The 16,553-nt window shown below is 35.2% G+C and overlaps 1 protein-coding gene across 3 annotated transcripts in view; it reads right to left on the minus strand.

Annotated features, from left to right (window-relative positions):
* The window catches only part of limch1a (LIM and calponin homology domains 1a), a 58,166-nt gene continuing 41,613 nt past the window's right edge, over positions 1 to 16,553 (minus strand). For all 3 annotated transcript variants that reach the window (XM_046842855.1, XM_046842856.1, XM_046842858.1), the window contains 12 exons: positions 16,385 to 16,503; positions 15,372 to 15,456; positions 13,639 to 13,664; positions 13,371 to 13,484; positions 12,077 to 12,169; positions 11,782 to 11,969; positions 9,226 to 9,326; positions 7,935 to 8,040; positions 7,433 to 7,510; positions 4,286 to 4,394; positions 4,060 to 4,162; positions 1 to 3,502 (listed from right to left, as the gene is read on the minus strand). In XM_046842855.1, the coding sequence (XP_046698811.1) occupies positions 3,477 to 3,502; positions 4,060 to 4,162; positions 4,286 to 4,394; positions 7,433 to 7,510; positions 7,935 to 8,040; positions 9,226 to 9,326; positions 11,782 to 11,969; positions 12,077 to 12,169; positions 13,371 to 13,484; positions 13,639 to 13,664; positions 15,372 to 15,456; positions 16,385 to 16,503 (1,148 nt within the window). In that variant the 3' untranslated portion in view covers positions 1 to 3,476. The remainder of the gene's footprint in view (positions 3,503 to 4,059; positions 4,163 to 4,285; positions 4,395 to 7,432; positions 7,511 to 7,934; positions 8,041 to 9,225; positions 9,327 to 11,781; positions 11,970 to 12,076; positions 12,170 to 13,370; positions 13,485 to 13,638; positions 13,665 to 15,371; positions 15,457 to 16,384; positions 16,504 to 16,553) is intronic.

Raw genomic sequence — 16,553 nt, forward strand, 5'->3', positions numbered from 1 at the left:
TACATTTAAAATAGTTTATTTATATAAACATACACTTGCTATAAAACCCACTGTGTATGGAGGGTTCGTCGGGTTTGTTAGGTTTCCTAAGATGATGAAATAAATACAGAGGTTCAGCACAGGCCCCAAACAACTCAATTCCTCTCTGAGTAATAAAATCATATCAGCTACATGATCCTGCTACGAACCAACTGTTATATCATAATTAAAGATTAGCAAAGCACATAAAATGGCAGACATTACAGATGTGGACAAAGCACGTGTCCCAAATGCAAGAATGTCTCTCTAGTCAGGGTTCTTACTAGAAACTTCTCAAAAGCTTTTATAAAATGCACACACTTAGGTTGCTTATGATTATCCAAATAATTTCAAGTTAGCTATATATTTTTCCATCAGGATCTCTTTAACCACTGTAATAACTAAAACTTACTCTTCATTGTGTTCCTGGATTCTGGTAAAAACTCGACTATCAGTATCAAGTGTTTGGGACACGTCTTGATTTTACAGACCTGAAGGCTTGCAGTGCAAGTGAAGCCTGAGTGCTATAATTTGTACATGTTAATCAATCAGGAGCCCAGGTCCCCGAGACAAAGCAAATACATTTCAATTTGCAGTTGAGATGTTCACAAAACAAAAGTTGTCCATTTGGTACGTAGCTATGTTTCAACACAACACGCTGTGGCAGGTTAATTCAATTAATTATAATGCGTGCAAATGGTGCTGAATCCCATCTCCTGCTTCACTATACACATCGGATTAACAAACGTGCAAAGATAAAATATGATCTTTCTGGAATCAGGAATACGCATGTATGTGAAAACACTGAGGAGAATTTCAGAGAGAATGTATATTTTTACTTAAAAACAAACAGTTTTTTTGAGGGTGTAAACTTGATGTGCTACAGCGGCTGTCAAAAGTTTGGGAACACCTAGTCTTATATGGTTTTTGAGACGCATGCATTCGCACATTCGCAGTTCTTGTGTACAGTAATATGGAGAACAGGAGTGAATATGTGATCAGACTGCCTCACCACCACAGTCGAACATGAAGGTAAAAGCTTAATGGTTTGCGGTTGTTTTGGAGCAGAGAAAATTGGAGACTTTTTCCAAGTAAAAGAAACCAACATGGCAACCATTCCATACTTCAACACCATACAATTATGTCTGAACTGCGACTAATTTCAACCAAGTTCGCCATACGACAAGGCAACGAGCCGAAGCGTACGTCCGTGCTCTGTAAGCATTCTTTAGAAAGTAAACAGTTGGCTGGAGTGTTATCTATCCATCATGAAAATATCCTGCCCAGTCACCACACCTAAATCCTATTGATCTGCTCTGGGATGAACTGGATCACAGGATCAGAAAGAAAAATAACCAAATAGTCAAGATCATCTTTGGCAAGTTGTACCAGAGGTATGGCAAAGTATTTCATCTGAATGGTTAGAGAAACAAATTGTGTGGATGCAGAGAGTGTGTAAAGCTGTTCTTCATGCTAAGGGAGGATTTTTCTATGAAAATAAATGTTAACATCTGTACACATATATATTTGTTTGGTTAAAGTAAATCTACATACTGTTACATGACCTCGTTAGTTGCAAATATAAGAAGATGCATGTCTCAAAAACCATAAACATGTACGTCAGTGTTTCCAAAGTGTTATAATAGAAATGTTGTTAAAGGAGGATGAAGTTCCTTTTATCTGTAATGATCATTCATTCCCTTGAAAAACTAACTAGCTTAACATTCATCATGACATTATACTGGCTTCTGGGTTTTTTTTAACGGTCAACAAAAACAAGAAGCTTTAATAAAGTGGGTGATTTGTCCAACTGTCAAGTAAAAATGTAGGTTTCAAAAGTCCAAGACTGGACTGATGAATTAAACCTTGCTAAGTAAACATACTATTAGAAACCTTTATGTGTAGTTGGACGCCAATACCTTAAGGGTTATTTTTTTATTATTTATTTTCACCATATAGAAGATTAATGCACACAAAATACAACTTTTTTGCAAGGTATATAGCGCACTATATGACTGTTCTTCGCAAAATATAACTGAAATAGCTGTATGAAGCTTTGGATGTTGCATACACAGACACATGACCACACAACCTCACACCAAAGGTTGTACAGTTAGATTTAAGGCACAGCATGGAAATAGATATGATTCAGCAGCTGTCTGGAAAAACAGAATGAATTCTTCAAAACTGTAACGACTTGAATCTAATTCTTTCTTCAGCAAATTATGGCGAAAAAAAAAGGAAAAAAAAACAATAAAATGGAGAGACCAAAACAAACCAGATGAAAATAAGCGTATTTATAAGACAGCAAACATCATGCATTACAAAACAGGCAAAAAAACGAGATGATAAAAGAGAATATAAATAGCAAAATAAAGAGGAAATACTCAAAAAAAAAAAAAAAAAAAACAACAACAGTTCAACACCACAATTAAGTTAAAACCTCAAACAAAACAAAAAAAAAACATCTTTTAAACTGTTCAGTCTCTGGCTGAAATCCAAATAGTTTTCAGTATCTGTATAAGTGCACTACATAAGGTTTATAGGCTTCTACACCTTTTGTAGTGCTTTATGTATCTATAAGGAGATATATAAATTTTTTAGTCATTGCAGAAAAATGCAGCATATGGTTCCTTCAATTATGGACATATAGCGCAAAATAAGCTCACACAATCTCTCTCATACACATACAGTCAAATTAACCCCAAATGACAATTTGCTTTCAAAGTGTTCATATCTTTGACAGGCTTAATAGTTCATTTGGGACTCAGACGTAAACATTTCAAGAGGCATCCTACACCATTTCCTACTTTCCATTAGTGCACTAGAAAAGTGACTAAATAGTGCACTTGAGGTCTGATAGGAAGCCTTTATATCACTTCCAAGCAAAACAGATGCAGGTTTAAATAACCACATCTTGTTACACTCATTTTAATGTTCCTTCCTGAATGTTTGTCATCAGTGGCTGAAAAAAGTGGTTTGTAGATTACAAAGTCTAAAGTGCAAAATAAACGCTGATAGAATGATGCCACAGCCACGCCCTCTTAGCTGACGTCTCAATCACATCACACGCTTAGATAACGGGATTTAACAGATCAGTGTTTTTAATCGCTAAATTTAAATCTACCCAAGTTCTGCTTTTTTTTTTTTACATCAAGCTAGCAATGGTTTGTTAACCGCAGTGCATGCTCATGCATGTGGTGATTCGTATTATTGCCATTAGAAGAAATATTTTTTCCCCAAACAAACGTGAAGCTTTACACAAAAATATCCAAATACCCCACGACGTCCCAGGTGAATCTGTTATCAAAAGGTGATTTGTGCTTTTTTTTGTTTGTTTTGTTTGAGATGATATGAAATACAATGATGTGTAAATGTTCATCAAGAAGATGGCCCAGGTTTCTGCAGGGCTTGGCAAATGTTCCAGTTCCTCTTCAATTCAGCTGCAAATAAAGGCTTTATAAAGTAGTGGGTTGACCAGCAGCTGTGGGGAATAAAGATTTTATACAGGATTTTAATAATAATAATAATAATAATACTAATAATAATAATAATAATAATAATAAAAAGAATACAACTATCCCCAAGTTTAGTCTCCAAAACCCTCAAATGCTATGATAAAACAGGCTCTTCATGAGGAGCACCTCATGAAAGGAAGACCAAGAGCTACCTCTGCTGCAGAGGATAAGTTTATTAGAATTACCAGTTTCAGAAACCACCGATTTACATAAATGGTTCTCGCAGTAAATTGGCAGAAATATTTGACCATGCACTGTTCAGAGGAGACTGCATGAGTAGGGCTGTATGGTCAGAATATTATTTCTATTTATGAATGTATGTATTTAAGTATAAACACTGGAGAAAAAAAACACAAGATAAAACATCACTATAGTTAAATGTAGTTTTTTACTCTCTGATATTCTAATTTGTTTCTATTCGTATTGCAGGAGAATGTAATTACTACAGTTTAGATTTGTACATTTTTGTACAAGTTTTTGTTCCACCTATTAAACGCGTAACTATATAATAAAACTTGCTCACCACGAGATTTCATGTAGCACGAATGACAGTTGAGGACACCATTCCGGATCCGGACATCGGTCCCTGTGCTCGAGTCACCAAGTAGCCCTTTACACACTCCACACTGGGACACACAAACACACAGGTGATTCTGAGTGAGTGTTGGAGATCAATAAATTGCGTGTGCAAGCACAACAACACACACACACACACACACACACACACTCACACAACAAGTGTATATTACCTTAAAACACTGGATGTGGAAGTAAAGTCCCAAAGTGTCGATGATCATAGCTGCTCCTTTCCCCAGTGGCTGTGCACAGCTGGAGCACAGCTTCTTCGCACTCACTGACCTGCAAAATTAGGCTTATTTTTAAAATCAAACACTCACAGATATTTCAAGAAGACCAGTAAAACACTTTTCTGCCTAACTACACTGTCTGTCTAATTGATTATAATTCAATAAATAATTAGAATTAAATCTTGTTTTGTGTTTCATATTTTTCATATTGTCTTCATTTTCATACATCATGTCTTCTACTTAACAATTAATTATTCAGTATTTCAGTATTGCCTCTAGAATAATATCATTATTGACTCTATAAATATGAAGATTTTTATTGGCAGCTCAAAATAATAAATAATTATGCTATTTGTAAAATTGAGTATTGTTTTTTAATGAATGATGAATTTAACCCCTTAAACATCCAGGTTCAGACGTGAAATTCTTTTCTCTCATAATTACACTACAATTATCATTTAATTCAATTATAATTAATAACAGGCCCAGAAGTTTAAGGACTTAAAATACGTTTAAATATTAATTTGGCAAGTGACTGATCTTTGATCTATATTAAATACATTTATACCACAGCGCTGTTGGAATTTCTGATCTGTTTGGCTTGTAGGTGATGTTTAATTTTTAGTAACAGCAGCTCTGATAGTAGTTCCAGGAACAAGGTTTATGTTAATATGTTCTTTCCAGCATGTTGTTGTTAACTCACGCAATCGCTCGTGTGCCGGATGCTCCACCATGTAACAATCATTTAAAAAGAGAAAGAAACATATGCTATGTTCTTCTTTAATAAATAAATCAATCATTATTTCTATATTTCTAATGTTGTTGCTGAATGGGCTGTGGTATAAGAGAAATAGAACACTTCAGGATGTGCTGTTATAGAGAAAAAACAAGAACTTTGGGAAGGTAACAGTAGCTTCACACTGGGCCACATCACATCACATTCCTCTGTAGCAGCACACAAGTGTTTTATTTACATTTATATTTTACTTACATATGATACAATAAAGAATGGTGCTGGGTAGAAATACACAGAGATTTGCACAATAGAAGAAACTGTGTTGTTTTTGGGTGCATCATCTAGGCTGGTAGATTTGGTCAAGATTTCTCAATGTTTGATCTATTTTATTATGAAATAAATATTTATTTATTTATTTATTTTAAACTGAAAATGTTATTCGCTTTTAATTATTATTAACCTACTTGCCCATCTAATGGCCCTATGCTGTATACTAAGCTGTATGGTGATACAGTGCATTAAGAAAGTATTCAATTTTAATTTTATGTTGCAGTCTGATACTACAATCGTTCAAATAGATTTTTTAATCACAAAGCTTCTTCTGTCATACCTAAAAAACTTAAGGGTGTAATTGTTGCCAAAGTTACTTTAACTAAGTACTAAGTAAAGAGTCTGAATACTTATGTACATGTAATATTTTAGGGGTTTTGTTTTGTTTGTTTGTTTGTTTGTTTACATAAATTTCTAGAATTCTGTTTCACTTTGTCATCATGAAAAAAAAGTGAACAGGGTCTGAATATTTTCTAAATGTACTGTACCTCACATCACTTCACATATAAAAATCAAAAACAAATTTGAGGAAATCAATAGTAATTTAAGTATTAACAGTTTCCCCAAACACAGTATAAAAATGCACCATTTGAGATGCAGTTATACTTCAGTGATGAATGAAACTGTACGTTTTCTGATTGTTTTGCCTTAGTCAATAATTTAAACAAATTTAGAAACGTGGATTTTTCCTGGAATTTTAAAATCAGGAATCATTAGCTATATAGTATAACCAGTGGTAATACAACAATGGTTTTTTTATGTACTTTCTTCTCATTTTTACTCCAATACCTTCCAGAAAAACATGCTGTTCCTCACTATTTTGAAGTAAAATCATAAACTGTGCTAAATGAGAAAAATAGAAAACTCTCTCTATACAAAAGTCTTATGTTAAACTGCATCAGTTATTAAAATATAGCATTAATAGTTCACTTCTTTTACTTGATACTTAAATCTATTCTTAATTGAGTTATTTTTTACTTTTTCTCAAGTAGAAATGTTTTAATCTTTACCATTAGGTTTTGTACTATTAAGCACGTACAGGAACATCTAATCTAATGCTAAATCTAATGTTAATAAACTCATCAGAGAAGAGCATGGAGCTGTTGATATGGTCAAGTTTGCAGTAAGTAGATATTTATTTTAAATTTATAGCTGGAGCCTACTTTGGGAAAATTTTGTAAGAGTAAGAGTTAATTGTAAGTAAGAGTTTTTGTTTTCTACAAAAGAAAGAAAAGAAAAATATGGCAGACGACTTTCTGGACAGTATTAACATTTCTTTTTGCTTTTTGAACAATCCGTTTCACATTTATTCTCCTTTTGCAGTCAAAATAACCTCCACTCTTCTGGGATGATGTTTCACTAGATTTTGGAGTGTACTTGATATTTGTGTTCAGCCACAAGGCCGTTAGTAACGTCAGGTACTGATGTATGTGTGATGTGAGTGTAGTTGTTAAGTGATAAATGAATTTGACAACATTAAAAAATTATTAACGGCAAAATTATCGACTTTGTTGTTCGTTAATAAAAATGCAAATCATTGTCAAATTATTATGAGGTTATATGAGGAAAATACACTCCAGAATGTTTTTATTCCTCACACAGAGAAACTCATTGTTATTAATGTTTAATTCAAATTTCAGTCCTCCTTACAGGTTAATGTTCAACACTTGCAAACAAATCCATTCAGTAGTTTACTCACAATGTAAATCTTTCTATAATTGTAAACAATTTTATGTTACTCATCATATAGGCCCTGCTTATTTTTATAAGGTTCAGGCTGCTATTGTTTGTCAAACTGGGACATTAAAAGTCTTGACAGTGACTTAAAATTACAAAAAGATGGTTTTGGTTGGCAACAAGTCATGATGAATTACACCACAAAGATAAGAGCATGACAAAAAAAAAAAAACAGTGCATACACAGTTCATATCCATAACTGCATGCAAGAACGAGCAATGCAAAATGACATGATGGTAAATGAGTCACATGCAAGCAATGGCTTTGTGTATGTGTGTATGTCCTACCTGTCTGAAGATGATGGTGATGTGTCTTGTGATGATGGAGATGTGTGTATCCCTAAAATGTGTTCGTACGACCCAGACCTGAGCACATCAGCACGCATACGCACACGTACACAGACGTACATATAGACATACATACACATGAGAAAGCAAGCAGTATTTTTGCTGTCGTTGGTATTGTTGATTGTTGTTGCTGCTGGCTTGCTTTCATTTTTCAGCATCCTCTAAGTTTAACTAGCATCACAAATAACTATGAAATGAAAAAAACTAAAAAAGAACAAAAGAACAAAACACAAAACAAATGAATTCTTTCCTTTAACTAAAAATCCTTGAAAGCATTTCAAAATAAAGTTCAAGCACAAAAGTGTGTACAGTGTGTATCGTATCAGAGACGAGCTGAACAATATCCATATGCTTTAAGCATGCTCACATGCTTGTCATACACACATGTGCATGCACACACACACACACACACACACACACACACACACACACACACACACACCTCCTCATCCTGGGAGGCTGGCTCTGTGAAGGGCTCACGTTCCGGTCCAGGGAGGCTGTTTTTTTCCACTCCTGCCTGCTCTCAGATTTACGGCTTGAAGACCCATCTGCATCGACACACATGTTAACCGAGTCTGTTTCTGTGTGTGTTTGTGTGTAAATTCCTTTCGTTTTTGGTGCCACAACCTGAATGAGTCAGCAGCAGTGCCACACTTTGTGTTTTTCTTGTGTAAATAAAAAGAAGGTGGCCATTTTCTAAATTCTCTATTTGCAAATGTCAAGTTTGTGTGTTTTATTGGGACTGCTTTAAAATTCTGCCCTTTAAAAATACCCACTTTATATTTTGGGCTAAAATAGGAAAAATCTCTTGCCCAGAAATGTTACATTATTTAACCTCAGGACTTTCCCACTGCAAGTTTAACAGAGGACAGTAAAGCTCGACATTCTCGCATTCAGATCTCCTACAATTTTTTTTTATTTTAATGAACCAATGATATTTAATGGGTTTTATGGAATAATATTTAAATAATACCCGACTTGATGCTAATGTGCATGTTTTAAATCCATTGTAGTTTATTTGACTAATTAATAATTAATGAGATTTAATTTATACATAATTTCTCAAGCCCAAAAAAAGTCAATAAAAACAACTAATACAAATTAACAGTACAAAAGCTAATTAATAACAGCAAACAATTAATAGAATGAGTTTTAATTCTGAGTATGGCACACCCAAAATTTTTACACGATTTCAATAGTTTAATAATTATTATTTTCATACTATTTATTTTATTTTTTTTATGGACCCAAAAAATCCTGTTACTGATATGTAGTTATTTCTTTCTTTCTTTCTTTTTTTTTTATCTAAAAAACCCCAAAACAAACAAACAAAAAACGCAAAATTTGACTTTCAATTTACTAAAAATGTTCACTACCAAGGCCATTAAATATTAAAATTATAACTAAAGGAAATAAAACTAAACTAAAGGAAAATATTAGGATTTTAAATCGATGACAAAGCTTCCACTTACTACAAATTATTGACTGTTAAATAGGTATTCACTTTTAGGACACATTCTTTACAATTTTTTATAGATTTAATAAAAAAACTCTACATAATTATTGTAATAAAATACATTACGGCAGAAAAATACATACACACAGTATATACAGAGCTCAACACAATCGTTTTTACGCCAGTAAAGAAAACAAATTAAACATTTGATATTTTTGAGCTAATGATTCTGTATATACTGTATGATACTGCCTTTCATTTCATTCAGACGGCCCACCCTGTATGAACTGCAACTGTGGTGTAGCTGACTGAATCTCCTGAAGGTCTGCTGCCTGGGTGATCTGCTGTGGCGGTGACACCGCTTCTGTTTCATCAGACCTGTGTGTGGAAAAAAATCATAGATAATAATTTATTTGGAAAATAGAGAGTCTATGAAGAGTCAACGAAGCATCTATAGACTGTCAATATCTTGTCAACTTGACTAATTCTGAGAAATATCAAACAGTTGTGTGTCTTATGTTTAATCAATATTCTATATATACGCAATATGCATAATCTCCACACTCTACATATACTCTATAGACACTCCACTATATTCACACTGTATATACACTCTATACACATTCTATCTACAGTCTATAGACACTATATTCACACTCTAAATATGCTATATAGAAACATTTTTACTATATTCACACTTTATACACACTGTGTGTACACTGTATTCACTGTATAGTAACTATACAGTCAATACAAACTCTATAGACACTATATTCACACTTTATACATACTTTATACAGTCTATAAACACTACACATTCTACAGATATTCTGTACACAGTCTACAGACAATGTAAACAGATATTTACTAAAATATATTCACTATAGACTTTGTACAGTGTATTTGAACTTGATTTTATATTCACATTCTACATACACTATAGATATTAGATTAAGGAAAAAACTATAGACACTATACTGTATTTAGATTCCAAACAGGCTCTTTAGACACTATATAAACTCTGTAGACAATATATTCATATTCTATACATTTTAAACACTGCATAGACACTCAGTTAATAGTCTTTAGACACATACAGACTATCAAATTAACAGTTTTTTATTTATTCATTTACAGTTTATTTGAATGGTCAAGTTTAAGGTGGTTTAAAGCTCTTGCTGTTTAGCGGATCATCGACTATCATTGACAAATCATTCTTCTTCTTTCGGCTGTTAGTGTTAGCCACAGCAGATCATCCGTCTCCATATTACTTTGTCCTCTACATCTGCATGTCTTCCCTCTCCACATCCATAAATCTCCTCCTTGGCCGTCCTCTTTTCCCCTTCCATGGCGGCTCCATCCTCAGTATTCTTCTACCGATATATACCCCATGTTTCTCCCCTGTACAGCTCCAAACCTTCTCAATCATGCCTCTGTCACCATAACTGCGAGGTCCATCTTATAAACTCATTTCTAATCCCGTCCACCTCCAGTGTCGCCTCCTGTATTTTTGTCAGTGACACTGTCTCTAAACCATACAACATAGCAGGTCCCACCACCGTCTCACTGTATAAACTTTCCCTTTCACTATTGCACATGCCCTTCTATCACAATTCTCAGTTTTATTACAATCAATTTTATACTATCTTGCAGCTGAATGCTTGATTCTAATGTCAGAAAATGTTTATTCATTTTTGGAAGTAGTATCTCTTAAAGCAGCCTTTGTTTCTATTGTTAAATTGACACAAAGGCCTTGTGCTGTCCTTAAACTGGAGACTCAAACAGATTAAATAAAAAGAGTGTTATCATGATATGGCAAAGATTTCTGTGGGGACAAAGAATGTTTTAAAAGAGTCTGCATAATCAATGCTTTGTAACAAAACAAAACGTAAGACTGGACATTTCCCGGCATGGGGAATTTCAAGAAGGAGAGTTTTGTGGTTTTTGGCAACATGACAAGCTGCATTTTTGTCTTAATTTCACACGAGAAAAAGAAGGTTCTCGGAGGAATAACAGAACCAAACGTGATAATAGCAATTCAATTGTGTATTGTGGACATGCCACAAAATTAAATGTAACTAATTATTCGAATTAAACCTAAATGACTTCAAATGTATGCGAGGTACGATATAAATTAGTTAAACGGTTCGCTGGATCGCCTACATTCAGCCACCCAAATAAAGTGTTACCAGATGATGTACTTGAGACCTAGAATCACTTTTTCCACACTATAAAACAGAGGCTTACACAGCAAGCTGGAAAGGTCCAATGCAATCAAGGTTCTAATCCCAAAATATGTAATTTGTACACTGCCATCTTCTAAATTAAAACCATCTTGAGGACTGTGACTGGATTAAAAGTGTCCACACTCCACTAGGGGGCAAAATAGAGCAAGAAAATCATAGGCATTGAATATGTATAGCTAAAAAGTTGACACATAATCGCAATATGATCTCATTTCCAGGATGTAACTCAACAAAAAGTGGTCTAGTTGAGGAATACTATCTATCTATCTATCTATCTATCTATCTATCTATCTATCTATCTATCTATCTATCTATCTATCTATCTATCTATCTATCTATCTATCTATCTATCTTATCTTAAACCTCTGTTTATTTTCTTAATTATTAACTGCAAACGAATCATCTGTTTGCAGAATGTACCTTTTAGATAGCTCTCTAAACATATATAGCCATTTTAGACTGGACCTTCACGTGTTATTGAGCTAATAAACATTCCTTTTTGGCTCCAGCCCATTTGACACTGTAGTAAGTAAAACAAATTCAGTAATCCTGCACTAAAATGACTTTTTTAACACTCAGTCTCTCACCTGTGCTCTAAACCATTCCTCTGGTTCATCTTTGCCTCTCTCTCCAGCATTTCCTGTTTCCTCTCCCAGTCGGCCAGTGACAACACAATGGTGTCGCGAGGGGTTTTGGAAATGGGCGAAGATTCTTTCACACCAGAGGATGAGTGCGGGGTCAGCGGGGTCACCGTTTCCTCTAAGATCCGTCTCTCCTATTTAGAATCCGCAATTCATCAAGTACGTAGGATCACATGGAAAAGGTCTTTGCAACATTTACTGAAGTGGGACGCTGCAGAAATGGAGAAAGGAAGAGATCTACCTCTTCGTTGTGTTTCCTTTCCTCTTCTTCAACTTCCTTTTGAGCTTTCTCCCACTCCTGCTTCAGGCGCTCCTGTTCCTGCTGATACTTCTCCTACAGGGACAGACAGATCAAAATCAAACTGTGCTCCAGTAGTGTTTTAAAACACCTTTCACTGGAAAAGGTTTTAGTGATTTTTTTACCCTAAAATAATATTAAGTATAATACCAAGTGCTCCAGACACAATTCTAAGTATATCACACTTTTAAGAATATAGGCCATAAGTCCCTAATTAACTTCCTGTTAAAATTTACACCTTCTGGAAGATTCGTTTTCCGTTCAACACAGTAGGGGGCATATACTGTCTTAAAGAGAGACAAAAAAGAAATAAATATCACTTTCTATTTTTAATGTTTTCTGAAAAAACATTAATTGATAAAATGGTACACTGTGGCAAATCAATGTCTTATTTATAATTGGCCTTAGATGTCACTATTACAAGGTTTCTAGGAGGACATGATATTGTTTATGCTACAGCTAAAAATACTGTCAGAGCTGCTTTCAGTAGCAAACGAATGCACACCGACTCAAGTAGTCGCAAAGAAGTCACTTATTCGAAAATTAAACGAATAATGGAAGGATATAAATTATTATTTAAATTTCTTGCAACTTTCTTTCACTCCCCTGCATGAATTTTAATCCTTAGCTATACTTCTATTCATCGGCGTGTCCTAGCCATCAACGCTTTTCTGCTCTTATAAAAACCTTTTTGTTCAGGTTTTAGAAACACTAATATGGCCTGGAAATGAATCTTTCGACTTGGATAATTCAGAGACTTATGCAATCTTGTGTTGCATAATAAACAATTATGTGATGTGCTTTGCGGGGAAGTATCCTTGCGTAGGATCCTTGCGTAGGTCTGCAGCTGTATGCTGTAAGATTATACGTTGTATCACATGGATAAACCGTGATTGAGTTACCTTGAAAGGTCCAATTTACAAGAGAGAATAGAATAGAAAAGGTGAAATGAGATGAGATGAAAACAGGAGACTCCGAGCTCTCTGGTGCTGCACTATAGATGAGCATACAGACCAAGTGGGAGGGAAAAAATACAAACAGAGACAGTGCCACAAGAACAGTGAGTGCACCTCTGGATCAAAATACTAATCCCAAATCCAAACTTCTACTATGTGCGCATAGATCATTCCCAGCCTGTTCTTACATCTTATGGATGTTCAGTATAGTTGTAACTGAGCATCCATCTGAAACTATGGAAGGTCACCGGTCATGTGACACCTGTGACCGTTCATGGTACCTGTAGCAGGCGCTCCTGCTCCTGCTGCCACCTCTCCTGCCGTTTACGCTCTTCGTTAGGGTCCCACGTCCAGTGATTGACCCTCTTTGCAAGGTTCAATATCGGGGTTTCGATCTGACGCACACAATATCACAGCGAACAGAAAAAAAGAAAAGAGGAGGAAAAAGGAAATGACAGGACAGCTTCTACTTGGTGTAAAAGAAACGAAAACAGACAGCAAAAGGAAAAGAAGATGGAGAAGGAGAGTGAGCGTGTCAGATGTACTCACACATTCGCTGGTGAAGTCAAAGCCCTCTGTGGAACATGAAAGAGGAAAAGACAGAAGGGATCGTTAACACACTGACATAAACAGCACGTTCGTTGTTGCTCTATAACAAGCTTATGGAGACACAGTGGGGGACATGACAATAATGAAAAAACTTTGAAAGACCGTCTTTAAAATGGTGTCCAAACAAAGTGTCATGGAGGATGCTGCAAAAAAATAACAGTTTATAAAGAACCCTATCATCAGGAACTTATCATGTAGGTTCCCTTACTGTAGTGTGCTGTATTTCAAACACATCCTTGTAAACTTTGTGTTAAATACACAAGTAGTTCTACATTAAATATTATTATTTTACTCACCATTCTAAATCAGTGCACTGCCCTATAAACAACTGTGCAATTACACTTCCATACAGAGTGAGAAAGCTATAGTAAACATATCCTAATGACCTTACTGAGCTAAATGGAGGATTTGTTACATGTCAATTAAGTGATATGGTGAACTCAGTAGGGCACAATGATTTACCACAGCTTTATTATCAATAGAGATGCAGACCAGTCGAGTTTAATTCACACATGTGCAATCAACCCTATTAACCATTTATTAAAATCCTTTCAGCAAATGAAATCTAATGGCACTACTTTATTTCCGTGCAGCTATGTTCATAATATAAACTTGTAGACTAATGGAATGTGGAAAATAAGGTTGAAAAACTGCACAAGTGTGTGTTAAAAAATGGCTTCCTCCTGCGTCTTACTATGAAAGCCTAGTGAGGACATAATGGAGCAGCCTATTAATATATAATATATGGACCAAAGCTTGAGACTATAACATTTGTAAATGCTTTCTGAACATCCCATTCCACATTTATTCTCTATTTGCTATAAGAACCCCCACTCTTCTGGGAAGATGTTCCACCAGATTTTGGAATGTGCTTGTGGAGTTTCGTGCTGTTTCTTATTCAGCCAGAAGGGTGTTAATAAAGTGAGGTACTGATTGATGTCAGGTGAGGAGGTCTGGGATGCAGTCATTGTTCACATTCATCCCAAAGGTGTTCAGTAGGGTTGAGGTCAGAGCTTTATACCAGGAGTCCAACTCCAACCCATGTCAAGCATATCTTAATGGAGCTGACTTTGTGCACTTGGTGTAATTCTACCACATCCATAGACGTCTTATACAAACTTTTGTCCATATAGTGTATAACACATGTCACTTGGAAAAGCTTTTATTCTACCTTCAGCAGGCTGAAATGTATAAACATATCAGAATGAACAGATCAACAACAAGTCCCTGAACAGAGAACAAGACATGACAGAATAGTCATGAATGGGGGATGAATACGCCCTCCTTTCCCACTCCGCCCCTTAAGTGCACTGGGGTAGTAAACCTTATGTTATGGCCAGTTTTACCTGCAGGAGCGAAGAATTCCCATCGTAACCTAGAGCTACTGTGAGCTAGTGTGGGTTCTGAGGCACACACATTTATATACGTATAGAAAACGACACAAAATACAAAAAATAGACAGAGAAAGAAAAGGAAAAGGTGGATTAAAAAAAAAAAGATTCAAAGCCAGAAAACGAATAGAGAGAAAGCCAGAAACAGGGATAAAGCATACAGGGTGAGGAATTTGATTTAAGAATACAAATCAACATTTTATAAACATGTTAAAAGAGAGGAGAGTTGAGAGTAAATGATCAAATTAAAACAAGGAACTGTGGGTAATATAGTTCTGTTACCTGAATAGGAGGTAATGTCAGCCTTTCTGGACTCGGTGAAAGAAATCTCATCAGATTTCTGGCTAAATTCATCTGAACAGCTCATCTAAACATCAGAGAAATATCACATCATTTTACGATTCCAAAAAATGTAAGAATTCACATAAATACACTTTTTTGCGAGTTACATCCAAAATCAGTTCATTGATCCGAATGCTGTGTACCATAATTATTTTATAGCAACACAATTGAAAAATTTATTTTATAATATGCATTACATTGTATCAAGTGTTTGGCAAAAAAAAAAAAAAAAACGCTACTTATGACCCTTTCATATGATTGGTTCTTTCCACTTTGACTCAACTTGTGAATTAAAATATACACTTATGAACAAAAGTATTGGGACCCCTGACTTTTACTCTTACTGTTTACACAAAGTTGAAAGAACACAATTTTATAGGATGTCCTTGGATGAGACAGCAATTAATTTCACTTGAACTGGAAGACCCGAATCTAGAACGATGTCCATGAAGATATTGTTTACATGGGTTGGAGTATAAGATCTTAAATGGCCTGCTATAGAGCTTTGACCTCCAAACTACTAAACACCTTTGGAATGAATTGGAACACTGGCTCACCACACCTACATCAGTAATTGATTTTATTGTCCATATAGCGTATAACACATTATAAAGTGCATTATTACTCCTTTACCACAGCACTTAGCCAACAAGCTAAATGTTTTATTTCTCAATGGTCGGTTGTGATGTCATAAAAACTATCATTTGCATCATGTAATTAACTTTATTCATGAAATGTAAAGGTTATTTTGTAACCTGCCTCCCTTAATGTTCTACAGTCTGCTTTAAGTGTTCAAAAGTATCTTTCGAAAACATGCAGTTTAAATAAAACATTCAAGAAAATGAATTAGATTTACAGTTTACTGGCCCACTGAGTGACCCCAAAATTAGAAGGCTAATTTATACATGCCCCATGCTGAAGAACTTTAGTCTTAATAAAGACATCAGCTATACCTGGTCAGCAATCGAAGCGTCTATTGCGGGGAGTGAGTGTGTTTCTCGAAGCTCCGTCACAATGGTCGTCGTCACCACACAGTTGCGCTTCACTGCTGCGTCCATAGCGGTCTGCTTTCCTGTGACGGGTAAGAAACACCATCCTGGGTTGTTGGCAACATCTCAAGAC

Source organism: Silurus meridionalis, chromosome 28 (assembly GCF_014805685.1).
Source record: "Silurus meridionalis isolate SWU-2019-XX chromosome 28, ASM1480568v1, whole genome shotgun sequence".
NCBI lineage: Eukaryota > Metazoa > Chordata > Actinopteri > Siluriformes > Siluridae > Silurus > Silurus meridionalis.